Source organism: Rhodnius prolixus, unplaced genomic scaffold (genome assembly GCF_049639745.1).
Source record: "Rhodnius prolixus isolate KJV_2025 unplaced genomic scaffold, Rpr scaffold_1, whole genome shotgun sequence".
Taxonomy (NCBI): Eukaryota; Metazoa; Arthropoda; class Insecta; order Hemiptera; family Reduviidae; genus Rhodnius; species Rhodnius prolixus.
In genome coordinates this window covers 21,184,206-21,209,686 of record NW_027411581.1, presented here as the reverse complement: position 1 = coordinate 21,209,686, position 25,481 = coordinate 21,184,206, and the positions used below count along the sequence as shown (strand labels likewise).

The window sequence follows — 25,481 nt, the reverse complement described above, 5'->3', positions numbered from 1 at the left end:
CGGATTATTGGCACTACAAAAAAATGAATAAATCCTTAGACATAATTATTCAATAGTTTTGAACAATTAAAGAATCTATTTATTCCAAAAATCAATTAAATATCAGGTAATACTGTGACAATAAATGTTAAAATATTCAATATTAAAAACATTTATTTATATATGACATAAATAACAAACACACCTGGTGCATTTCTTTGAAAAATAAATAAAATTATATATACACTTGCTCAATCATGAGCTATCAGTTGCAATAACAACCACTTGTGAAAAAGCACTTACTTCCATTATTTACATTACTGAATATCACCCTTAAGAAAGAAAAATTAGACTTAAACGACTAGATGTTTTAACCACCCAAGCTGGCAATCAATCCTGGACCAATTTTTCGCATATCATCTTCTGCGTAAGTACAGTGTTCTATTCAACAATAAGTTAATAATTAGGGGTAATATTTGTCAAAATTTTGTACAATTAAATATCAGTATTTATTTTTACCTTCCAGTACGATTTTTCCAAGTTTTTCGACTTCAGCTCTTGTTTGGTTGAACAAAGTGACGTCTTTTCCGTTTTCATTGATCTTCACATAGCAGATTACTAAAGACAGAATACTATATTTTAGGTACTCATTAAATCTATATGTCACTCAAATTCTAATTGACCCAGTGATTGGTACTCAAATATTTAGGACTTAATTAGTACTCAAACTTGTTATTCTCAACTCTTGTTTTTTTTTAAATTTCAATTTCGTGGGAAAAAACTTCGTTTAAAATGTTCAGAATCGAGCATCCATACTTTGGTCAGCTGATATGATCACCAATCATTATACTGTAAGAAGTTATTATATTTATATTTTTAATTATAATAATAGATGTCCATTAGCAGGTTATAACTGAAATATGTTTTAATGTTTTTATAAACCCGAACCAAATCAAGGAGTGATAATGGATTATTTTATAAATTTTTATTTATAAACCATTACCTTTAGCATTTAAAATATTTTTGTTTTACTTTATTTATTTTCACAACTGCAGTATACTTCTGCATTATGTGAGGCTGATACATTCAACATGATAATAAATAAGTACATGAATAGCATGAGGGGAGAATTCACCCATTGGTGAAACTCCCAAAGAGGTTCAGTTCACTATTGTGCACTGGTAATTATTTCACTTAGAAGATCGCGTGGCCAACTGCGCTTCAGCCGACTTGGAGTAAAATAAAAAAAAAAAATTGCAAAACTTACTTGTCAAATTCTTAAATTCTTCTTCTTCCCCGACAGTAGGATACACATACTGGACAGAACCGGATTTATCTTCTGGCGGAAGTGGTAATGTTATATTATTAATGTCCGTAGAATTTCTAGAACAATAAATAAGTAATATATTTTTTTTAGATGTATGTTGAAATGTTTTTACACAAAAGACCTCAATTTTTAAGTTAGTTGAATTTGTCTAAATATGTACTTTTTTATTTTATCGTTTATTTTGTTATAATCAAAACATTACTTTAAAAGCCAGAAGGATAATCACAAACAATGCCCACAACAAGCGATATTTGGAAATGTCCTGGAAGGAAGTTGTTGTAACAGTGGATTGCGATGAGATTGTACGAGTATGTCGAGATGGGTGTGAGCCACTTGTGTGACGAAAGGAATGTTTAAGTTTGGGTGAATGGTTTGGATTGGCCACTTAGAAAGGAGTGTTTACTACTGTACGAAGAATTTTAGATTGTAAGGACTGGATCCTTTGGAGGTTTCAACGTTTGGTTGAACCCCACAGTTCGATGCCATCAGCCCAATATGCTTACATAAATAAATCTTGTGTTGTCGAGAGAGAGTTTTGATCTGTAGTCGAGTAGTTTTTTCAGTCGTCGGAAGCATCTGTCGAATTCTGTATTAAGTCAATTATGCACTTATTCTCATACAATTACTCCCTACATTTGAAGCATTCTATTGGAATAATTTGATATCTCGACTGTAATTATTATTAAATACTTTTAAATTTCTAAAATCTTAGTTATATGACACACTTTTGAAATATACTGTTCAGTATGATGGGTTTTTTTTATTTATTGACAAAAAATTGAGCAAAAAGGTCAAAAATATAGCTTAAGTTACAAGTTGTGCTTAATTTGTTCCAAACGAAAATAAATTTATTCCTTCCTCACAGTGGGAGAGAATAATTCAGATACTAAATGTTTCGTATAAATGAAGATCATATTATTTAAGCTACCTTAAATAATATGAATTTTATTTCATGTACATACATCATATTTATCATTTATGTTTTATCAATTTTATTGCAAATTTTGTTCTCTGTTTTTACTTGACTGGTTCCTATTTATATTATTTTTTGTTTTATTTGCTATTCTATTATTTTGAAGCGTTCCGTTTTATTTCTGTCAAACTTTTGTATTAGTTTTGAGTATATTATTTTATTTTTTTAAAGTTTTTATTCGCTTTGAAAGTCAACTTTCTAAAATAAGCAATTTAAGCTTAAATTTAATATTTGTTAAATAAATAGCACTTTCTGAAGAAAAGTGACTACCAGTCAAGAACTCAATTTCTCGAATTTTAATAAAAAGTTAAAAGACCATATGTTGAGAGTCTAATACACATGATTTTTGAAGCAAACCGTGGAATGCGACGTCGAAAATTTCAATGATGAATATGGTTAAGCAGAAAAATATATATATGTATATATACGGTTATAAATTTATATCACATACCTTCAACAGTATTTTGAATAAAGCGTTATAAGGTGCCTGTCCGAACTAAACTCAGAGGAAGTAAGGTTCAAAGAAAGGGGCAATGTTCATAGATAAAAAAAATTATAAATACAAAGATTTAGATCAGAAAGCGATAAAGCTAGTAAATGCAAGAAAATGTATTGCAGTTTTTTGTGCTTGTCGGAAACCTGAATTGAAATGAAATATTTTAATTTCGTAATTTTCAAAATTGTAGGAATAGATTGAATATGTAACAGATATATTGCAGAAATAATAATTAAAAAAAAAAAAATAAGTATTTGATGCAACCTATTAAAGCAGACCTTTTACAATATGGCAAACAAATAGTTCCACAAATAATCATCTTAACCAGACAAACATCAAGGAAAATAAGTAAGCTGTGGAAATATTTTAAAATAGTACTAGTTTGAGATTCTACGCATCCTCAAGCTTCCCATTTCTGCCATCCTTTTGCGTCGCAAAGGAACCTTGAATCACTGAATTAGCAGAAATCTTGGTGTCAGTGATTCTAATAATAGCACGGTATTGTATGATTTATGCTTAAAAAAGCTAAATATTAAAAAACAAGTGTCCCATAAAGTGAAATGTTTTTGCGCCTCGAAATTATGCCAATGACCTTTGTTAATTTGACCAAATTAAAAAAGACAAAATAAGCCTAAGAAAACGTGTTCGATTGAAATCCAATTTTATATTTTAGAACTCAGCTTTGATTACACCGTAAAATGATTTAGCAATAAACACAAATCTCGCCTCCAGATCTTGCTCTGGTCTTCATGATGGAGCATATTGAACTAGCAAAGAAATGAAATGTTTACCATTTATGAAAGTTATTTAAAGTTATTATTTTACTTCAAGAGAAATATTTAAAAATTTAATGGCATTTAGTTTCTAAAGCACTTTGACCTAAAAGCTGGATTATTTGCAAGAAACAGTTGAAAAAATATGTCGTTTAGAGCGCAAAAAAGCTTTATTCACTGTTTATAATAAATAAAAACAGTTAACATTCGTCATGTCTAGTTTTGGGTTAATCCCCATCAGCATCAATAAATAAAGTCTGAAATCACTGACAAACCTAAACGTTCCAAATTGGCAAATGATAAAAATTATGGCAAACCTTTCTAAAAAAAAATTCAGGTGAATATATTGGATAAATATTTTGTTCTCAGCCTTTTTACAATAATACAGGAAAGATCACGGATTACATAATGCGTGCCAAATGTAAATACTTTAAAATTGCACTGTTCAAGTATGTTAACAAAAATGTAAACTGACTAGCGAGATAATGCCTCAGTTTAGTTATGTAATTTTTTTTTGTTTTTTATTTCTATTTTCTCTTGCTGTACTCTAGGAAGTGTTTCATTATGTTAAATTAACGACATCAAATTTTCTTTGCATACAGCCAGTAAATACATAAACTTGATATTAGATAACATAACTTGAAATATGAAATATTATAAAGAATGACAGAAATTAGCGCTTCGGCTAACACTAAAACGAAAGTTCAAGTTTTGATGACTGTACTTATTTTTTTAGTATTATTAGGTAATCTCTTAATATAACTTTCAATGATCTTTAATTTATTTTTTGCTCTTCGTAGGATATACGCCCCATGCTGTAGATATAGTTCTAATTGAAAAAGAAGGTTAGAACTCTTTGATATTACGGAACCGAATTAGGAAAGATAGAATGAAACCTTCAGAATAACAAGGTAATCAGCAGTGTTCGGGCTATTTCATTTTTAGCGATATAGAGAAATATTTTAAGAAGGATGGTAAGATCGATATTTTTGCTACACCAACTTGACACTTGATACATACTGCTAATTTGATAGGTAGACTATTATTTTTGGAGATTGTTATATAGATATAAAGCGGAAAATTTAATCTATTTTAGAGATTATACTTAGAACGATTTATCACTAGTAAACGCCAGCCAAACTAAAATTGTGAGTTCCAAAATGAAGGTCCCAGAAAAACTTTAAAAAACTCTAAGCAAAGATATAGAATTAGACTACATCGAATAATTTAATTAATAGGGGCGTAAATATCGAGTTTGAGCTGAAAAGGTCAGTCAGGCAACTGTAATGGACGTTAGAAGACTGCCCCAGTACTAAATATTTGTTTAAAATTCAAGTTATCTTTGATTGTATTAAGCTTTAACCTCAAGTGTACTGTTGGGTGCAGTTCTAATCTGGGGTCTGTGACAGAAGAATGAGCTAGAAAAAGAATCTACTCCACCTTACTTATAGTTTGGATAGAAACTGGAAAGGTACATATAAATTACCACATTCTGCAGTTCAGTTTGAGGTCGTCCATATCTTGGAATAGATGGTTCGAATGTTATGAAAAATTTGTTATTAGAAATTACTGAATGTATCATTGCTTAGTTCGAAATTCGATAGAACAGGGTTATTCAATTAAAATTCCTTCTTCAATCTTAATAACTACTCTAATATGGAACCCAAGGCGCCTACATTTTAAAGCGAAAAACCCCAGAAATTTTCAAACTTATAGAGAATACTTGATTAAGTCAAATAATTTAAAAATAAAACAGTCAAGATTCAGTTATTATTTTGTATAGAAAAGCTGTCAACATTTTATATGTTTAACATCTCAAAAATTAACAGTAAACATGAAAAAAAACTTTACTGTGTAAAACTAAGCACTAAGTTAATCTTAATGATTTTATTATGCTTATTTTCTTACAGCTGCCTCTACAGAAGCGAATAATATTGCAGAAACAGGATTTCAATAAAGTTAATAATTTTATGTATCTAGGAGCAGATACAGCATGGACTTGATGGGCAGAGTTCAAAAATGTAATAGAATCTGAATCAATTTTTTCAATATTAACAAATTTAAGTAACAAAATTAGCACTTACATGACTTTAACAGTTTCAGCTAAAAGTCCAACTAGAAGGCATGTGAACACAACTGTCACAAACTGAACTGACATTGTCTGGAAAGTAAATAGTTTTATATTTACACTTAGAATAAAATGCACACAGAGTAACCGAATCTTTAGAAAAGTATTTTAAAGATTAATTACCTTATCCATGGCACGCTACAATCGAAATGAAATGGCCAGGTGTTTTCTCCCTCTATAAATCGTACAAGGTCCAGTAAGGAAATTGCATTTGAGAAGAACTGGAACTGACAGCTATGACTTACTCAATGGGGGTGGGGAGTTTAATTGTTTTACAAGAAATGACTCAAATAGTATCAATATATTGCCAAAAGTTTCCTTTATTGCAACTATTGCTTGAAATATTTGAGAAAAAGTAGATAATTTTTACAATGTTTAGTATCAACCATTCTTAACAAAGTAATATTATAAGTTGGTACATCAAAAAAAAACAAAATGCGAGTCTGTGAGAGAGTATAATTTCATAAGCGACTGAAGGTAAACAAGTTTAAGAGTGTCTTTCACATCCACTAATCAATACAAATGTCCGCAGTAACTTCATAACTATCTTACACTTTCTTCATTTGAAGTGATCATTACATTTAGAATTAACTCATTGGTTAAATCCAGAAACATAAGAAACTGGCCATTGTAGATTTTCAAGAGTATCACGAAAAACGGAACATTTCAGTGAATGACATAACAGTAGTTATGACATTTTAGTGTTAGCAATTTACGGATTATATTTTTAGATACACAGTTCTCTCTCTTCAACATCCCTCTTTCTCACAAGAACACATACTTACCACATGCTTATTGCTTATTTTTATAAATCACCTTCACAAGCCACGACCTTAAACATAATTATTACGGTAAAAACCCCAATATCAAAATTATCTCAATTTTTACAAGAACAACGTATTTTATTTGCAGCAGTAATTACTTTAAGATTTTATTGATTATAATTAATAAATTATAGTGCAATTTGTTCTTCTCATACTTCATCAGTAAAAATTTATTGCCGCCACATTTTCTCTAATACTTCACTGGTGAAGTGAAGTACTGAAAATGTCACAACAATAATTTTTTAAAAATAAGTGCTTTCGAACATAGCATCTATACCAATTGAGGCCCACAGAATCGGATTATTTCAACAAATATGTACATATATTCGTGGGTAATACAAAAATATCTCTTACGGGAAAAATGAGAAAGTTTGAACTTATCTCACGTTAAGTATGTCACAGAATCAAAAAAAAGATTTATTTTTTTTGTCTCCATCGTTGTTTTTCTCAAAAAATACCTTCCACGATTTTTTAGTAACTTAGAGGATAGCTACTTATATTTGAACCTTAATTTGAAATGTTTCATTAGTAAAATTATATTTGAGAAGGTTTTTCTGGAGATTGTAACATTCAATTTTAGCTAATGTGACTCTGTAGAACACTCACACGAGTCTATTCACTACAAAAGGCCTAATAAACCATTGCAGAATCTAAGTGTAAAGCAAATCCGTTAAAGGTAATATAATCTTTTTTATTTATTTAATTTTGGCTTCTTAATCTTAAAGAATAATTTCTATCTTGTGGAATTATTCCTTTGAATAAACCATGTACAGCTTCTTTCTTAACCTAATATACTATTGGTCTATGCATGAATGGGTACATTCAGCTAAAGAAATTGATTTTAGGGATTTTTTTGAGTACCAAAGTTGAATTACTATTAGAAGTTCCAGTGAGACAAGGTGATGCTACTACATTTTGAGAAAATTTACAAGAAATAACGTTTCTAGCAAACCCTTTTTTTGTACTCATCATTTCCTAAAAATTCTGTAAAAAAGTAAATTTTTATAAAATAAATATATTACTCAAAATATCAGGTATAAATTAATTTAATCATAATTTTTTAAATCTAATTTTCAAAGATTTATTTATTTCCGTTTTACTTTATGCTCACAGCTCACAGAGATTAATACTTCAAACTTTCCTCATAGGAATTCCTAGCATTATCTTAACTGTTAGCTTGTAATTCCTTAATCACGTCAGAGTAAATCAACGAAGAAACATATCATTGCCTTGTCGGCCTTGAGTCATTCTGTGTTTTTTCCCATTATTGTCTTTTTACTTCTTGGTAACGTAAAGTTGAAACCACGAACAACTATTTTTTTTAATACCATGGATTCATTTTCTAAACTTCCTTTTTTAAATAATTCCGTCCCTCTTTTAAGGTGAAATACCTGGCCTTTACAGTGTGTTAAAAATTAAAAAGACAGGAACAAGATAAGGGATTTGATAATTTCACCATCTATGATGTATTGACTTTTAAGGTTCCAATGACGGATTTACCTTTACACAAAACGACGTTGATGTTTTTGATGATGAAGGGAGGTTAACGATGAATCTAAACATATGTAACGCAACAACGGTCAGCCAATGCAAGTTCTGCCACGAAAAAAGGAAACTACACTGCATGAATTGTGGTAGTTTGACCGGTTACTTAGAAGAAAAATCCATTCCTTCCATATGTTACCTTGGAGTACCAAAAAATGTGGCTCCACATTTTACTTTATGCTCACAGCTCACAGAGATTAATACTTCAAACTTTCCTAGTGCTGCTACTAGCGTTGATTTACAACTTCTAGTTTCTTTCCTCTTGGAATTATTTATTTCCTAGAACGGATTGCAACATAATTTTACACTCATAAACATTTATGTACTTCAAATACATACCCTATTAGTTTTAGGCAGAAGTATCAATTGATTTACAGCCAATGACGTAATATATCTAAAGATGAGGCAAATTATTTTTGCTAATGTTTGTAATAATGTTGCTCATATAATGGTGACAATACTTTAGAGAGGGGCCATTAGGTCATATGTGAAGTTACTTCCTAATTTGTACTTCACAGTAAGGAGGAGAATGTGTGCACAATACTTAGCAACGCCTTACTATATTGCATAAACAGGCATAAAAAACAACTAATACTGATTGGTTTTTATAAATTTATGGCCAATCAAGTTATAAACTTAGTATTAACGTAGAGTGTGATTTTTCTAGTTTTAGTATTTTGTGGTCACATCTTTGTCATTTAGTCTGCAAGTGTAATGAGCACGTTAGAGAAAGTTCTGTTGCCTTTATCATCTCCGTTTTTCAGTATTTATATTAATAGTTTTCTTTCATTACAACTCAATTTTAAAACTGTATAGTTCCGATTCATTTATTCTGTTAACTAAGTAGGTTTCCTTATTTGATGCAATTAGTTTTTTCCTCATTCTTCTCAAAGTGGTAAAATTCGCTAAACTTCCTCCTAATTAGATTCCTTAATGTTCTAGCGAATCCAGGTAAAAAAGTCACAGGAAAAAGCCAAAATTAAAGATTAGTGTGTACCATCTAACTCCTAGGTTGGCGTAGCAAATGCAGCAGGAGGTTTTTTCGCCTTGGACGTACTTATGGAATCAATTTTGGCTTAAAATATTACCATATAGGTAACGCTATAATATTTCAAATTCTTGGAGAGTGTATTTTAACAAAGAAAAATAAATTTACTAAATTTTTTATATTTAAAAACGTAAATTGAGGTAAGAGACGGTTGTATGAGTGTTCGCACTAAATTAAGAACCAGCAAATTGTTTAGTTAGGTTACCTTTCATCAGTTAGTTGCAATTGGACCGAACTTAAGACAGAAATGAATTGCAGAGGTGTTTTTATATCTCACCTCTCTCAGAACCTCTTTAAAACCTTTTTTCTGGATTGTTTTATGAAGAGCAGTGATACCCGCGTGTAATAAACGGCTTATATTCCAAGTTTTTTTTTAGATATCGTAAATATTTTGTAAAGAGGTTTTTTGAAAACCCATATCTTAATTCATATCTTAACAAAAACTTACTGTTTAAAAAGTTAAGTTTAAAGGTTGAAAAATGAAAACACAAATCAGCAAGTACCCAACATGTCATTCAAACATCAGTTCAAAATTTAAGACATTAGGAAACGTTCGAAAAAGCTAATGTGTTATATTCAAATGTTATAACAATTGATATCTTCTAACAAATTTAATTTTCTCACGAGAACTCATATAAAAATGCATTGAAATTAAAAATATATAAACAAAGAGGACACCACTAGCAAAGAGGCATTAAAATTAGGTACAACATTAGAATTAAGAAGTGTCCAAATACATATATCTACCACAAAATAAATTTGATTAAAAGTATTATTTGATTCAGCTACTGTTCACCATTATCTATCAGATAATATTATATGATTAAACCTTAAAACATTTTTTACATTTCGTCCGGTATTCGCCACTCGTTCGTACACCTTATAATCTATTCCGCCATGTAGAATATCAGTAATGTTGACCAGGTAATAAAAAATTGAATAAAAATTATCTAGTAAAGCTACTAAGATCTTTCTTTATTTACTATTAGTTGCCAAATGTTCAAACAGATTCTTTCATCTTTTAGATGAGATTAAAAAAAGCTTTTTTAACTTATAACAAAAATTAAGTAGAAACAGAAATAGATTTAGCTTACAGCTGGGCGAAGTTTACTTTACATAATATTTAAGTTTTGAGGCAATTTCTTAATGTGAATTTGAAATCTCTTAATGAGATTATTTATAATTATTGAATGATGATTATTTGAGATATTAAATTTTGGTGCTAATAAAATTCAACTTTTAAAACAATAACATTATCTCTTTCACTCTACAATTCTAAAATTTACAATTAAAAAAAATATCTTTTGATAAACCAACATAAATATACTTATTTAACTCCAACGTAATAATAATTAATAAAGGTAAACTTCTGTTAGGTAAGGGAAAATATCTATATCCCTTCCAACGATACCCTGAAGATGATCACAATGAAAGCACGATAACCACCGACACGATATCATTTTGTCCTTTCATAACAGAATATCCGCCTTTACTTCAAATACATTCTTCACAGAGGTTATATTACAATGATTTGAAAGTTAAATAGGATGCATAAACAGAAGTGAATCCTTGAGTAGTGGGGTTTTTTTAATATGTTAAGCCCCTCAAGTTAGTATCATTGTAACTACCTTATCGAAATGAACCTACTCTTCAAGGTATGTTGTCTTTTACTTCCACAATGTCTTTTACTTAAAGAAGTATTTGAGTGTTTTCTTCCTCCTTCTACTAGAAAGGGGAACTATTGCAATCGTTCTGATTTTCTGTTTTGAATTTTCACCTTAAATATCAGTTTTAAGGTCCACTTTGCAAGAAAAAGTGGTTTATTCAAATCGGTAAAGACGATATGGGTGTTTGTGTGAGGAAGAGAGCTGTTCACTGCACAAACTGAGCTCCCCTTTTTGAAATAACTTAAATTTAAGTGTCAAAGCACTTTGTTCAGTCAGAGCTTTTTATATTTGTCATAAATTTCACAAATAATAAAGATTAACACCATTCAACGACAAAAGAAATGTTGGCCATTAAAAAATAAATAATTTATTTCAAAAGCCATTTTGATTAACTGCGAGCTCCAATCGTTGTAATAATTCAACACAAATTCAGTAGCAGCCGCTAAATGATAACGGTAAATTTATTTGATTTTATATTATAAACAGAATTATAAAAAACAATGACCATTATTTCACCGCATTTCTCCATTTTTTTTGTTTTATGGATTAAATCAAGTTGTGCAGTAAACGGCCCATTTATTCTACCTCAGGAGTGTGTAGTCACCGTGATTCATTAACAAAATTTGTAAAAAGTTAATAGTTGATCTTTAGATTTTCCGCTTCGATCAGACCCAACAATTTACTTAGGGGCAATCGTTCAACCAAAAAAAAAATGCTACTTTACAGAATCTCTTTTTTATTTTTTCATTGCTCAAAAACGTCTAACGATTTTCATTAAAACTGTTACACTAATTGCCAATGTGTAGCTCTATAACTTTTATTTTAAACACTTTTCCAAGAAAATTCATATTAAGGCAATTTAGGAAAAGGTCTGCCTTCTTTATCACTTTACAAAACTGGCTCCACCAGCTCTATCAATATAATTACAAAATAATTATGTAAATAAAATACTAAATTTGAAAAAAGTTAGTCACCCAAACACATTTTTTCCGGATTACAATTCAAATTTTTTTATTAATTTTAAATTATTTTGACATGATTACAACAATGTCTATTAATTTTAGAGTTCTTTTCACTTTATTTGCTGTTTGATTGTTAGGTAGAGCGGTAATTCTCAGTTGTTCTTTACTACTTTATTATTATATTTTTACCCAAATTTCAACTTAGGCACTTCTTTGTCATCTTCAGGGCCGTGAAACATTGATATGAATTTGAATTTAATAAATTTTAAGTGGTATATTATGTAGTCCATGTATATTAGTTTATTAATGATTTTTTCAATGATAATAAAATAATTTAAATCGTTTATAAACTAAGTAAATGAAATTAAAATAGAATTTTAAAATTTCAAATAGAAAAAGGATAAAATAAAATAAATTTATCTGTTGTCACCATTCAGAATTCTCTAATCTAAATATTGGACAAACATTAGAATTGGTTTAGATTATATTACGTGTGTGTTGGCCAGACAGCCTGTTCCACCGCAACCCAGGAGATCTGTTGTGGGATTCTGAAGTCTTATCTGTTTGATTAGATTTAATTAGTCTGAAGAGGGACTTCTGGGTAAACCTTGAAGGACAAATTTTTCTTTGTCTAAGAGTCTGTATAGTGTGTGGTTAAACATACCATTTACAGCTAATCTTAAGTGACTATATTATTACTTATACAGGGTGGGGCAAAACGTATGAACCGGTTTTAAAGGGTTGTAAGACAAAAACAATTCAACTTACAGAAATTATGTTTATAATGTTTAATTCAGTATAGAATCTAGTGTTTTACATTAAGTTTGAAAGATGATATCACGTAGGTGGCGGCCGTCAGCCGCGATGCACTCTTGAAGGTGAATTCTGAAGTTTTCAACCGCTCTTCTGCACATTTCGATGGGTATTGCCGTAACTTCCTCTCTGATTCTGTCCTTAAGTTTTTCCTGGGTATGTGGACGATGTTTAAAAACAAGTGGGGTAACTGGGTAAGTGGGGGAACACTTGCCAATTTGGGTTTATTGGTCCTTACTTTTTCGAGGATAATGGGCGAACCGTCACCGCTGAGCGCTAAGTGACAATGTTGGAAGAGTTTTTTGAACCTGAGCTGGAAGAATTGAGTGAAGCAACTAATCTGGAAGACATCTGGTTCCAACAGGACGGGGCTACATCCCACACTGCTAGGATTTCAATGGCGAGATTGAGGCAAGTGTTCCGCCAGCGCCTCGTCTCTTTGAGGGGTGACGTGGAGTGGCCTGCGCGCTCACCAGATTTTTGAGCATTTGTGATTTTTTTCTTTGGGGGTACATAAAGGAAAAAGTTTTTAAACATCGTCCACATACCCAGGAAGAAGTTAAGGACAGAATCAGAGAGGAAGTTACGGCAATACCCATCGAAATGTGCAGAAGAGCGGTTGAAAACTTCAGAATTCGCCTTCAAGAGTGCATCGCGGCTGACGGCCGCTACCTACGTGATATCATCTTTCAAACTTAATGTAAAAAACTAGATTCTGTACTGAATTAAACAATATAAACATAATTTCAGTAAGTTGAATTGTTTTTGTTTTACATCCCTTTAAAACTGGTTCATACCTTTTGCCCCACCCTGTAGAAGCAAATATTTTTTTGTTTTTTGCCGGAACGCAAGGTACCCTCCCTTCCAGTGTACTGAAGGTATGATTGAAAGGTTAATATGAAGGATTGTGTCATGGAGAGGCACTAACTTGTAGGAAATGGCCAAAATAACGGGGTAGAGATTAAAATTTTATTCAGAGTTAATTATAATTAATGTGGTAAGGGAAAAAATAAAATAATTGGAGTAATCACTTTCAAGAAATGTAGTTGTCAGGCAGTCAGATAGGCGCAACATATTTCTAATACCAAGTTGTAGTTGTAACTTAATTAATCCTTTTTAAAACTTTGATAAAAATTGGTTACACGCGTAATATAATTTATGTGTTTAGATATTAGTAACTGCAAAAATTATCATACAATGACGAAACTAAACATAATTTTTAAAGGTAATTAACACGGTTATTCGTGGAATACCTTATTTTAACATTGCAACACGACTAGAGGTCACATGTTGTTCCTTAACGCATAGCTAACTAATCGCATATATCTATTGAATTGTCCTATAGATGCCTTTATCCATTTAACTGCGAGACTAAATAATCTTTACATTATTTTTAACATTATCAAAACGATTACAAGACATCTAACATTATTAATTTTTTTTAGAAATAAAATAAAATTTCTAAAATAATTTTATCAAGATGTAAACATCTCTAACTTTCCTACTTGTGTTTTTACAAAAAAAAATGATTTCGAAATAATTGTGCGCAATATAGACAACCGGTTCGGACTTATGTGAGAACTTTTATATAATATAAGCACCCATAACCGAAAATAAAAGTTTAGGCACAACGGACCACGAAAGTCCTAGAGGCAAATTTTATTAGGAGGAAGTTTGGTAAGGAGACAGCTGCTCCCACCCCATTTAGTTCTTGCCTTCCTGGAGTAAACCATATCAGTTTAATTATTAGAATATTTGCCTTGAAATGCTGGCACTTGTACGAAGGTGAAGGATCCAAAAGAAAATAATTAATTAAAATTAATTTAGGTACTCAGAAACTCGATTTCCCAAATATTCCTTGAAGAAATAACAAGAGAGAGATCACTGCAATAATTAGTTTTTGAGATTTTCGTACATTCGCGTAAAAAAACAAAAAACAAAAAGATTATTAAAGATATTTTTTTGGACTAACTCTGATAAAATAAGTGAAAATCAAATTCAACAACGTGTTCACCCTCAATATTTCATCATAGATTAGAAAGAGGAAATCAAGAGTACAAAAATACGAGGAATTGGTACTTCTAAGTAAATGGTTCTTCCATTTCTGGAATAGTTCTATCACAACTTGAGGTGAGAGTTCTCTGTTAGTAACCAATTCTAAATCCGTTGCATCATTCTTTCTCGAATTTTTCATCAATATATGTAACTATTTAGATGTTTATTCAATTTCTGAATTGTCGTAAAATACATGATTCGTAAAGTTTCGTGTAAATGAAAACTACAATTTTTATAAGATCAAGTTGAAATTCGCTGCATAAAATATGTTCCTCTTATATTTCAAGGTACAAATATTTATAGCACAATTTTCAAAAGTAGATTAACAAATTACCAACTATTTCTATCACAGGGCCCCACGTTTACAAAGAGATAATAATTTTGAGAAAACATAAATTATTAAATTTAATCGGTTAATAAACGATTTTCTTTCTAACGACCCACTTTAAAATTAATAGAAGATGAACAACTAAATAATGAAGATTCTATGCTGAAATTGGGCCAAAAACGGCTCTAACCAAAATTATCTTGTTCAAAGAAATTCAAATGTTCTGAGATGAATGTTGCCAGAACAATGTGTATAAGACTCCTTTAAAATGTCTCGTAGATTGTCCCAATACGGGCTTCGAAAATCTTAGAATCAGCTTGAAAATTTTATTAGATTTTCATCTGATACTGTATTAACATAACTAACATAGATACTGTATTCCCACAATCTTTTAATGTAATTGCCAATAGAATAGAAGTTGTGTTCTACTCATTCGTTAGACTTAAACGCAACGATTTAGTTGAGAAAAAAATTGGCAAAATTTTGTTTATGAATCTTTATTTATACGTACTAGTTCTTTTTTGTTGTGTTTATTTATTTTATTTTTTCTTACACTTTTTGTTGTTTATAATAATAGCACTAGGTTAAACTTTTAGATATTTTAAGTTTTATTAAAATTAAGTTCAGCCTAAGTTTTATTAAAAAGAACTAACTTAAGAAAGAATAATTAAATAACGATAGGTTGTTAATTATAGAGATCTGATGTTTTAGTTTTACCTCGATTTCCATAAATACAAGGGGCGGCCGATTGAGTTGTGTAGTTTGCGCTTATGACGGTGCTACTAGTTCAGAAGTTTAATAAATCTTTAGGTGTGTTTTCATTGATTACAGACTTCCTCATCACGAAAACTGATATACGATTTATAAATTTCATTGACATTTAAAATGTGATTCCAATCAAGCAGAAACAAGAGACGCTAACGGCACTATTTTTAGAAGAACAGCGAGGTTTTCTTCATAAAGTACTGTATTACCAATAAATTATGTTCCCTAACTTGTTGTTCCTTCAGCGTTGTCGTTATCATTGTTTCATCAAGCTCATTAATAATTTATAAAACATAAAATTAGAAAAAAATGATACATCTTTCAAGTTATTTATACTTCTAAATTTAAAAGTCAAGGCTAACTAAAGGTACAATGATGCTTTCTGAATGGAACGAGCTGTAGATGTATTGATAAAACCGATCTATAGAATTCTGACTTTATGCAGCAATAAATGTAACAAACGATTGTAGAATATAAATGTTATAACTGTGCCAAAAATAAAATTATTCATAGTAAAAGCTAAAAGATACTCCTTACTACAGCTGCAGATAAACAAAAAAAAATTGTAAATAATGTAAAATTTTCGAAATAAGAAATAAAATTTTGTGAAAATCTCCTAGTACTAAATAAGATAATAGTATATGAGAAATGGTACGTGTATATCAATGAAAAAATAAAAAGAAAAATAGATATTTTATATTGTACTTTAAGGTAATTGTGGCAATGAGACGAACTAAGAACTAAATGGATTGTTTAAAAAAAGTTTGTGGCTAACCAAAAGTCATGTGAGTGATCAACCCAGAAATTCCTGTGAACTTTAGTAGAGTTAAAATATTTAGGCCTTCCTCACTCTGGTTCATTATTTAATCACAGTATAAGAATAACATCAAAAAATCGCAAAATTCTTCTGACAAATGAAAAAAATTGGGCTGAAGTTAAAATTATTATTCCTTAAGGAATTTTGAAAAATTCAAATTGTTTGTAATAGGAAGTTATTCATTATTTTCATCTAAGAACTTTAAGTTGTACATGTTATGATACCATTATATTTTTTTTTTTTTTTTTTTTTTTTTGGCGCATCAACAGCTGAGGTCATTAGCGCCCGGAGCTTTTCCCAGTGCACTGCCGGCCTCCGGACAGTGTTCTCTCGTTACAGACAACACTGTCCATCACCGGACAGTGAGCTGTAAGAAGCTCCTAGGAAGAGAAAATCTAAGGGTCAGCTGCTGGATTCGAACCCGGGACCTCCGCGTGGGAGTCCAGTATGCTAACCTCATAGCTAATCCCTTCCCTGATACCATTATAGTTGTAAAATTCTTGCATAAAAAAAACGCAAACCAGTAAACCTTCAGAACTAATTGTAGGTAATTTAATATTAATTGCAGTAGAGGATAGTCCACGGCAGTTAAAGTTAATTTTTTAATGCTAAGTACGAAATAAATAATTATAATTTAGATAGTAATATATAGAATAATTAAATAATGCTTCATTACTTTAAATTTAGAAATCCTGAATGATTTATTAGGAAGGAAATCATGTTTTTAAACTGCTAGCGTTTCGATTGCAATTTAATTACCATCATCAGTCATCATTCTTATTTTCTACTCTTGAAGATGATGATGTTGATTGATTACAATATTAAACGATGGTTGTACCAAAAAATATTTTTTTCCAAACTTCCTTGCAAGCTTCTCAGGACGGTAAGTCTATCATTATCTCTGATTTAATGGAGAAAAGTAACTATTGGATTGCCAGGGTACGTAGTTGGATAGATTATCAGTTATTTTCCTTCACATGTTTATTTCCTACACTTCGCTTCTTTTCTCGCCGTCACTGCTACATCATCTTCATCTCTCTAACTTTGTCGTGGCCCTAATAGTTGCTTTCTCTCCAGCAATTTTTCTCAAAAAAATTAGTTTAACAAATGAGTAGAATACAACTCCTATTCTGTTGACAAATATGTTAAAAGATTAAATTTCTTCGGACAAACCACCCACATACACCATGAAGAATTAAAAAAAGTAAAGTAATCGCCTATTTTTTCAGGCGGGGCTTAACGTGCAACTACCAATTAGGTGTCGCGGACGGAGGCGACTAGCAGACATACTTTACTATAAATTTCTTTTATTAACCATTAAATAAACTCCAAGGCCTAAGACCAGGAATCGAACCCAGTACCACAATACATATTAGCTTTGCAGGTCAAGCCTCTAACGCTCGGCTACCGTGGCCAATTTTGGAAAGATATTCTAATATCTTTTTAATATTTAGGTTAATATTTAGGCCATGAGAAACGTGAAATGAGTTTTCAAAAATCAAATAACAAAAAAATTTAAAGCCATTTTAAGGGAGAAATTTCAGTACAGGAATTTCCTAAGAGCTCAAGGTGTGCTATCTGCGTCATCAGGGAAATTTAAATAATCCTCAGGACACTTGATAAATGCCATGAACTAATCTAATCTTCCAAGATTAGAGAGATAAAGCTATTAGCTAGAGGTAAATTTATTTATTAGCTAAAGGCAAACAGACTCTTTGATTCTGTGATAGATACGCCACTATTTAGTTAGAAGTTGGGTCCGGGAATTAATTCTGAACAAGCTTATAAAGTATTAATTTCCTGGTAAACAAAACTCCATAAATTAAAAAAAGAATATAGTTTCTTCTTAAAATAGGTTAATCTAGAGAGATAAAAATTCTACTTCTCTAGCCAAAATACTGTAATATCTTTTTTTAAGCCGCATTTTTTGAAACAAGAAAAAATAAATTAAAAACTAGAGAAAGAGCCATTAAGTGACCAACACTTACCATCAAGACATTCGTGGGAGTGACATGCGGTAAAGTGCTAGGAAACATAAGCACTGGTTAAGTATATATGAAGTTTCTAAATTGGTAATTGTTACTTTCAATTTTGCACTAAACTAACACATTTTGCTACAAATTAGAACAAAAAAAATGTAACCGAAATTAGTATCAGCTATAGCTGTTAAGAGAAATAGATTTCAAAATATTAAATTAATAGAAACTAAAATGTTATGCAAGTTTACTAACATTTTCAGATACTGATATTAATTGCTGCAGTAAAAACTATTGTAACACAAGATGGGTTTACAGATGAAAACCGGCCATATGAATTTGGATTTAACATAGAAGGATATCAGCATAGACATGAAAAGAAAGGTAATACTATATGTAATAAGAGGCCCTAGTCTAGTTGGATTCGCTGCTGGGCACTGTGGTTTCAAAACTCTAAATAATGGGCCACGTAGAGCTGTTTTTGTAAAATTTAACTCTAAATAATGGGCCACGTATAGCTATTTTTGTAAAATTTGTGAGGAGGTAGAGGAATATCCCATTGATCTCTGACTATTTGGGAAGTGAGAAAATCAGGTGCAATCTCACTGCTAAGCCAACTGTGTTGAAGACTTTAGTGTATTTTCTCAAAACTTTCTTCTCTGAATTGTTCATTATTACTCAGATTGTATATTTCCCATCTTTGAACTTCAACACTGCTCTTCCCAATCGCCTGTACAACTAAATGTTCATTTAATAATGTTTGGGAGCTCGCAACCTAACAGAAACTCCCAAGTGCAATCCCCCTTATATTTTTTTTTTCTTTACTTTTTGAATAAATATTGCCGATTATTTCCTTATCAACAGAAACGTGTCTTCTTTGTTCTGTCTGCTTCCTTCCTTGTAAGCTCTACAAAAATAAAAGCTGACTCCTTACCTCTGAAGCTAGCGACGCCGTGTTCTTTGGTTTGGAAGCGCAATTGGAATTAGAATTTTGTTCAAGTATTCGAAAATTAATATTAAGGTTGCAATGACTTGTCAGAATTTAACCCTAAATTTAGCAGAAGAGATAGTTTTATCCTGGTTCATTCATCATGTTCTCCCCAAATTGAAACAGAATTAAAACAGTGGAATATTTGTTTCAGATGAAAAAGGAATAATTATGGGCGAGTTCGGATTCATCACTGCAGATGGAGTCTATCATTTAACTGTATATGCTACAGATGAAAATGGAAATTTTAAAATATTGAAAATGAAGAATACATATATCGGCTTGCGTAAGTATAAAAAAAAAATCTTTATACCTAGTTCTAATTTTTATTTTCTCGTACAACTGGAAAGAAGAAATATTGTGATAGTCTCAAATTTTGAATAATGATTTTTTTTTTAATGTTTTAAGCCTCTGGAGTCCTAAAGAAGTAGTTTTTAGAAAATGGTTATCCTAAAGATCTCAGGAAATTCAAACTTTAAACTATGGATTCTCTTCAGCATCTTAACGATCAAAAAACATTCAATCGCATATTTTTTACAGTACTGTTTTTCATTATATTTATAGTAGGATATACATTTTTTGGTTTTCAAAAATGGTTCCAACGAATTGCTTTAATCTTAATGTACTCACTGCCCATTGTGTACACATTTACAACTTTTATCAAAGACAACTTTCATTTGAATTTTTTATTTTCCTTCAAATAGTTTTAGGACAGTTCTGGTGTAGGGCTGGAAGTAGGTTTTCCTTCAACGTGCCATTTTACTGATTTTTGCTATAACCGTATGTTAAATATTGCAGTTAAAATGTAAAAGCTAAAATTCCGATTTGGAAGCATTGTTTGATTGGGCATTGAACCTCTTAAACAATGCCTTATTATTTTTTTAATCTCCTTGCTATAACGAACTGTAAATTATTATTAGTTTTAAGGTTGAAGGCCTAAAACTTACTTTTTTTCTAAAGATGGTAAAATCAATATACTAAGAGAATAATTCAATCCCTTTTGTGCTTTTTGGAATGTACTTTTTTATTTTTGGCAAGAATAATTTAACTTCAAAGCAATATTATGATATACATAGATTATTTTGAGATCATTAACTTCTTTTAAAATGCCTACAGAATTTTGATGTGTTGTGAGATAATTTTTTTTCTTAACCAGAACCTTATTGATATTTAATTGCATTTTCATTGGAATTAATATAAGTATCCTTTACTTTTTGAAAACTGACTTATCCAGAGTACATCTAAACCCTCTTAAGGCATCACCATATTTCTTCCAATGCTGTTTGGAATATTAATTTGTTTTGATAATTTATTTAAACTTATGATTTATTTAGAAAAGAATAAATGTACCAAGTACCAATAATAAGTTGATTTTTAGCAATGGAAAAGACGACAACACCATTGCCAGGCGTTGCTGCAGTTACCACACCAACATTGAGACAAATAACTTCAACCCAAAAGCAGTTTACAAAGTTAACTGGCAGGGCTGCTTGCAGTGGGTGCTTAATACCAACAGTATCACCAGAAAAGGACATAAACAGGAATCCGCCAATTTCTGGGCCTGTTAAACAGTCTTTTCCAGCTAGTGCTTTCGAAGATAATAGATATGGCATTGATATTAGGACCCAGCAGCAAGGAAAAACAGAATATCCTAACTTTCAGCAAAATAAAAATTTACCAGTCGTTAATGCAGATAAAAATGTAAAATTTCCTAAAGAATTTGAAACAAATGTGGGATTAATTGATCAAAACTTAATTGCTAAGAATCAGTTTGGGAAGAATAATAAATTTTCAGATCCTTTTAGTACATTAGGCAGAACATTGGACAAAGAGAAAATTAATGTAAACAATGATCCAAATAGTAAATATCATTTCAAAAAAATGAATGTTTCGGACTTAATGGCTATTTTGTATAAATTCAATTATACATTAACTTATCATGGCCACAATGAAATTGGCAATAGAGCTGGTGAGAAAAATGGATCTTATTTCTTTAACGGCCGTGATGGTTTTGGTAGAGATGTAAAATATTTGGCCAATGAATTTGGATATCAACCAAACATTACACTAGTTGAACTGAACATAAATGACACACCAAAAGAAGAAACGGAAAAAGAATTAACTAAACTCCTGGGAAATGAATTTATTTGGTATTATTAAATATACGTTTTTTTTTTCAGGATTTTTCTTTACCAGTTCCATCATTCTGTTAACTTGCCAAAGAATTGCACATGCAAACTGATTTTTATTTATTTATTTATTTTTTTGCATCGATATTTTTGTACTTGGCAACGGCTTCTTTCATCTTGCTAACTGTGTGAGCGAATTAATATAATTTGTGCGTATGTTAGATAAATAGTAATACATTTTGAAATCGTATAATATCTATAGACTCAACAATGTGCTGTTGAAACATGCCACTTAGTAATTTTCAAAGTGATCTGTACTCTCTTGAATTTGGCAAACATCGATAAGAGGTGGTTATGCAGTAATTACCCAAGAAACATAAAAGCAGAAAATTCCATGCTGCTTTCTCCTGCATTCTCTCAGTCTTCTCTTTTCCAAAATTACCCACCCTGTCAGGGTGGGGGATGCTCTAAATTACCAAGCTTTTCCAGCCTGAAAAATTATTATTAATATAATATATACCTATTTTGCAATACAAATGGCCAATAACATAATTATTTAATTATATTATGTATTTAAAAGTGCCATGTAATGTTATTTCTTCTTCTTCTTCGTCTTAGCTCTTATGCCTTTCTGCGAATTGTATTTCAAGATTGTTAAATTAATCTAAATCAACAGATAATTCCCTGAATTTCATTAACTCATTTTCCTATATGTGTTCTGCATTATCAGGAAAGTTTCTGAAATCCAAATTATCACCGCTGTATGAGTTCTTGTGTAAAATATAAAGAGAGTCGTAACTCATTCTCCTAAAATAATTATGTTCATTAGTAAAAATTAGTGAACAGCTCGATGCCGACTACGTATAGATAAATTAATTAAATTCAATAACTAAGAGAGAATTACTAACGATAATAACCCCTGAAAAAGGATAACCTGAACAGATTAAAAACTTGCATAGAAAACATAAAATTCCCATAATTTAACAAGTCATTGATCTTAAGTTAGTATTTACAAAAATAATTTTGGCAATAATATGATGATCTTCTCATCAATTAGTTAAGACGATGTAAAAGAAAATACAAACAATATCACTTAAAATAACATACATTTTATTCTCAATTAAAAAAATACGTACATTTTTATATACAATGAGAATACTTTGAAACTTGTCCTTGGAGATTAATTATTTATCTGTACTTAAAGAAAACAAACCTTAGTCTAATATTTATTCCGCTTCTTTTATGCAGTTTTGAACCATTTCCAGTAACGATGGATTTTCTAAAGCAGCAGATACTCTTTCTTTATCGTTGATTTGTTTATTAACTGAAAAGAACACACAAAAATTATAAATACAAAAAAATAAAATAAAAGCCTCTTAATCCTAAATTTTAAATTATTCTAAAATAAAAATTTAAGAAAACAATAGGTAATTAAATATTTTTCGCCTATGCTAGCAGGATACGAAAAATAAAACTTAATTATTGAAAAGATCAAGCACACTATTTAAACTTTATAGCTGATACAGAGAAATTAAAGGTAATTTATTTCACCTTCATCTTCAGTCTGGTGAGTTCCTTTTTTCACTTGCACATTCAATTTAAACTTATGTACAAGATTCTTCTGAAGTTTTACTCTTATGCATAAACCTATAAGAGTAGCTAAGTTACAATGCGCAACTGTTGGTTGGAATTCCAACGAAACATAAAATATTGAGTTATCCCAATTTCGGCAAATCTTAAAGAAAATTAAAATATAAAATACAAGTCAGAAAGAAATATCTAGTTTAATAAAGTAAGTATTCAATGACTAAATTTATTTACTAGATCATAAAAAATTTACGCATATTATTTCATTAAAATTTCAAAAGCTCAAAGGAATATGCTCAAACACACCTTTATTCCATCTTCCGATACCACGTCCAGATCTTCTAAAGTTGCAGGTTTTTCAGGATCACGAATTGATCTAACCAGATCTGTAATAAATATAATAATTGTTAATAATTCATCATCAACACAAACTTGAATAATTAAGAAACAATGGCACATCATTATCACGGGTTTTTTCTTCTCTTTTGAGCTTCTTACAGCTCACTGTCCGGGAGATGGGCAGTGTTGTCTGTACAAGAGAACACTGTCCGGAGGCCAGTAGCGCACTGAAAAAAGCTCCGTGCCCAAATGTCTTTAGATGACGAGTACTAATTATTTTTTAAATTAACAAAAATAATTAAGAATTTGTCATTACTATTTGGCTTCAAAATAGAAATTCATAGTTAAGGTTAGAAACTGGAAAATATTTGCTTTAATTGTTATAATGTCAAGGAAAAGATATAAACATCTGATGAAACAATAAAATTTAGAGAAGATGAAACGTTAGTAGATCATTAAAAAAACTGCGTATTTGTGTTCTTATATTTAACCTATTTATTTTTAAAAGACATCAGATTGAGTGCTGTGACTACAAAAACCTTCCAAGATTTTATAATAAAAATATTTTTTAAATAAAAACTTAACCTTAAAACTTAAAAACCCAGAATTTCTTTCCCAGAATATTTTTAGAAAGAAAATCAATTCTGTTGGAGTAATGAAGCTTACTACTTTCGAAAATAAACCCAAAATGAAGGCGCCCAACATTGATTTTGGTAAACTTAGTTTTCATTCGTTTGACATAATATACAGAATAAAAGCTAAATAAAGTAACTTACCGAAAACTGTTTCCTTAAATTCTTGGTTTTGCTTTGTAATCATCTCGTCATCTTTGATAGGCGTGTGGATTTGTGAAGTCTCATTGCATAACTTATTGATATTATTTTCAGATAAAACGAGTTGCTTGATTTTTTTTAATATAGGCGAGAACATTTTCGTGAGAAAGCTGAATCCCAACCTGTGATTGAAAAACCAGAAAATATCATTTCTTGAATTGCATAATTTTAATGTCAATATTAATAAAATAGTTTAAAGGACGAAAACAAATATTTGAGTTGTATAACCAGCAATGGTCCTTCCATTAATTCAACTCATATGTTCACAGTTCAGAAAGGAATGACAGGTTACCAAGGTATTAACTATATGGGCGCGGAACTTAAAAATTACTATGAGTTTTTACAGATATTGGCCAAAACAAAATATATCACAATTATAAAACATTCTCATCATAATAGTACCAGACAATCACTAACCATATCAAAAAATTACCTTTAAAAACGACAACAACCACCAGATAAAATCAATCACTTATTTTATTTCAATGAGTAAAATGCTTTCCAATTTCTAATATTCTTCTATGACAAGGATAAAGCCGTGAAGAGTTTGGCAGCTAAGACTAATAATTTAAACACTTCTTTCTTTCCAGAATTAATCTAGATTCATCGCTAAGATGAGAAGAAGCTGAAATACAGTTTTATTTATACATTTCAAAGAATAAACCAGATTAATTATACGAATAGCTGATAGAACTTATTTGGTGAATTGTAATTATACTTGCCAAAGAGACGGTATTTGCATTTTTTACTTTATGGACCGATGCCCAGCCAGTAAAATAAAAATTAATGCCAAAAAATCGAATATTTCGAAGAGCGCAAGAAATTTTGTTGTTATAGAGAAAAATTTAGATCATGAGGAAGGCAGATAATACAGTCATCTGGGGCAAATAAAACTTGATCCAAATCTGTATTTGAACCTCCAAAACACTGAAAAAATGGCAATAAAAACTCAAACGCAGAAAAGTACTTCTGAGAAATCAGTTTCAAAAATGAATTTTTTTTGGTACTAAGGGGAAAACATCAATAATACAAAGAAGCTGATACCAAAGTAGTTCAAGGAGAATGTGATTAAACTATATCAGTTTGAAGTGATTAAACTTCAGATTGTTATTTAGTTTCTAATGCTGCC

General features: G+C 30.5%; 3 protein-coding genes across 6 annotated transcripts; 1 reads left to right on the top strand and 2 right to left on the bottom strand.

The window, feature by feature from the left end:
- Positions 1-135: 135 nt before the first annotated feature.
- Positions 136-5,941, bottom strand: LOC141457357 (uncharacterized). The gene is made up of 5 exons (XM_074134242.1): positions 5,800-5,941; positions 5,633-5,709; positions 1,247-1,362; positions 499-597; positions 136-420 (listed from the first exon to the last, which is right to left on the bottom strand). Exons 1-5 carry the CDS (start codon positions 5,806-5,808, stop codon positions 350-352), a joined length of 372 nt encoding a protein of 123 aa, XP_073990343.1. The 5' UTR covers positions 5,809-5,941; the 3' UTR covers positions 136-349.
- On the top strand, positions 267-22,887 carry LOC141457341 (uncharacterized). Of its 4 annotated transcripts, none has more exons than XR_012460322.1 (5): positions 267-406; positions 4,349-4,459; positions 5,459-5,569; positions 5,646-7,176; positions 7,346-7,728. XR_012460322.1 is itself a non-coding variant. In XM_074134208.1 (5 exons), the coding sequence occupies exons 4-5, from the start codon at positions 19,636-19,638 to the stop codon at positions 21,622-21,624; spliced, it is 897 nt and encodes a 298-aa protein (XP_073990309.1). In that variant the 5' UTR covers positions 6,214-7,176; positions 8,988-9,140; positions 18,740-18,860; positions 19,619-19,635; the 3' UTR covers positions 21,625-22,887. The 4 variants fall into 4 exon arrangements, 3 of the variants coding, with proteins under 3 accessions (XP_073990317.1, XP_073990309.1, XP_073990301.1); XM_074134208.1 differs by lacking the exons at positions 267-406; positions 4,349-4,459; positions 5,459-5,569; positions 7,346-7,728 and adding exons at positions 8,988-9,140; positions 18,740-18,860; positions 19,619-19,750; positions 20,843-22,887 and having other exon boundaries at positions 6,214-7,176; XM_074134216.1 differs by lacking the exons at positions 4,349-4,459; positions 5,459-5,569; positions 5,646-7,176; positions 7,346-7,728 and adding exons at positions 18,740-18,860; positions 19,619-19,750; positions 20,843-22,887 and having other exon boundaries at positions 277-406.
- Positions 22,683-24,595, bottom strand: galla-1 (cytosolic iron-sulfur assembly component galla-1). The gene is made up of 5 exons (XM_074134231.1): positions 24,581-24,595; positions 24,296-24,474; positions 23,487-23,566; positions 23,145-23,328; positions 22,683-22,917 (listed from the first exon to the last, which is right to left on the bottom strand). Exons 2-5 carry the CDS (start codon positions 24,447-24,449, stop codon positions 22,820-22,822), a joined length of 516 nt encoding a protein of 171 aa, XP_073990332.1. The 5' UTR covers positions 24,450-24,474; positions 24,581-24,595; the 3' UTR covers positions 22,683-22,819.
- Between the last annotated feature and the right edge of the window lie 886 nt (positions 24,596-25,481).

Coding starts and splice junctions, on each gene's coding strand:
- LOC141457357 (XM_074134242.1), bottom strand. Junction 1,363..5,632: donor GCTGAAACTGTTAAAGTCAT/GTAAGTGCTAAT, acceptor TTATTGTTCTAG/AAATTCTACGGACATTAATA. Junction 421..498: donor TGGAAAAATCGTACTGGAAG/GTAAAAATAAAT, acceptor ATTGTTGAATAG/AACACTGTACTTACGCAGAA.
- LOC141457341 (XM_074134200.1), top strand. Junction 18,861..19,618: donor GCATAGACATGAAAAGAAAG/GTAATACTATAT, acceptor TATTTGTTTCAG/ATGAAAAAGGAATAATTATG. Junction 19,751..20,842: donor GAATACATATATCGGCTTGC/GTAAGTATAAAA, acceptor GTTGATTTTTAG/CAATGGAAAAGACGACAACA.
- galla-1 (XM_074134231.1), bottom strand. CDS start 24,449: ATGTTCTCGCCTATATTAAAAAAAATCAAGCAACTCGTTTTATCTGAA. Junction 23,567..24,295: donor ATTTAAGGAAACAGTTTTCG/GTAAGTTACTTT, acceptor TATTTATTACAG/ATCTGGTTAGATCAATTCGT. Junction 22,918..23,144: donor TCACCAGACTGAAGATGAAG/GTGAAATAAATT, acceptor TGTTCTTTTCAG/TTAATAAACAAATCAACGAT.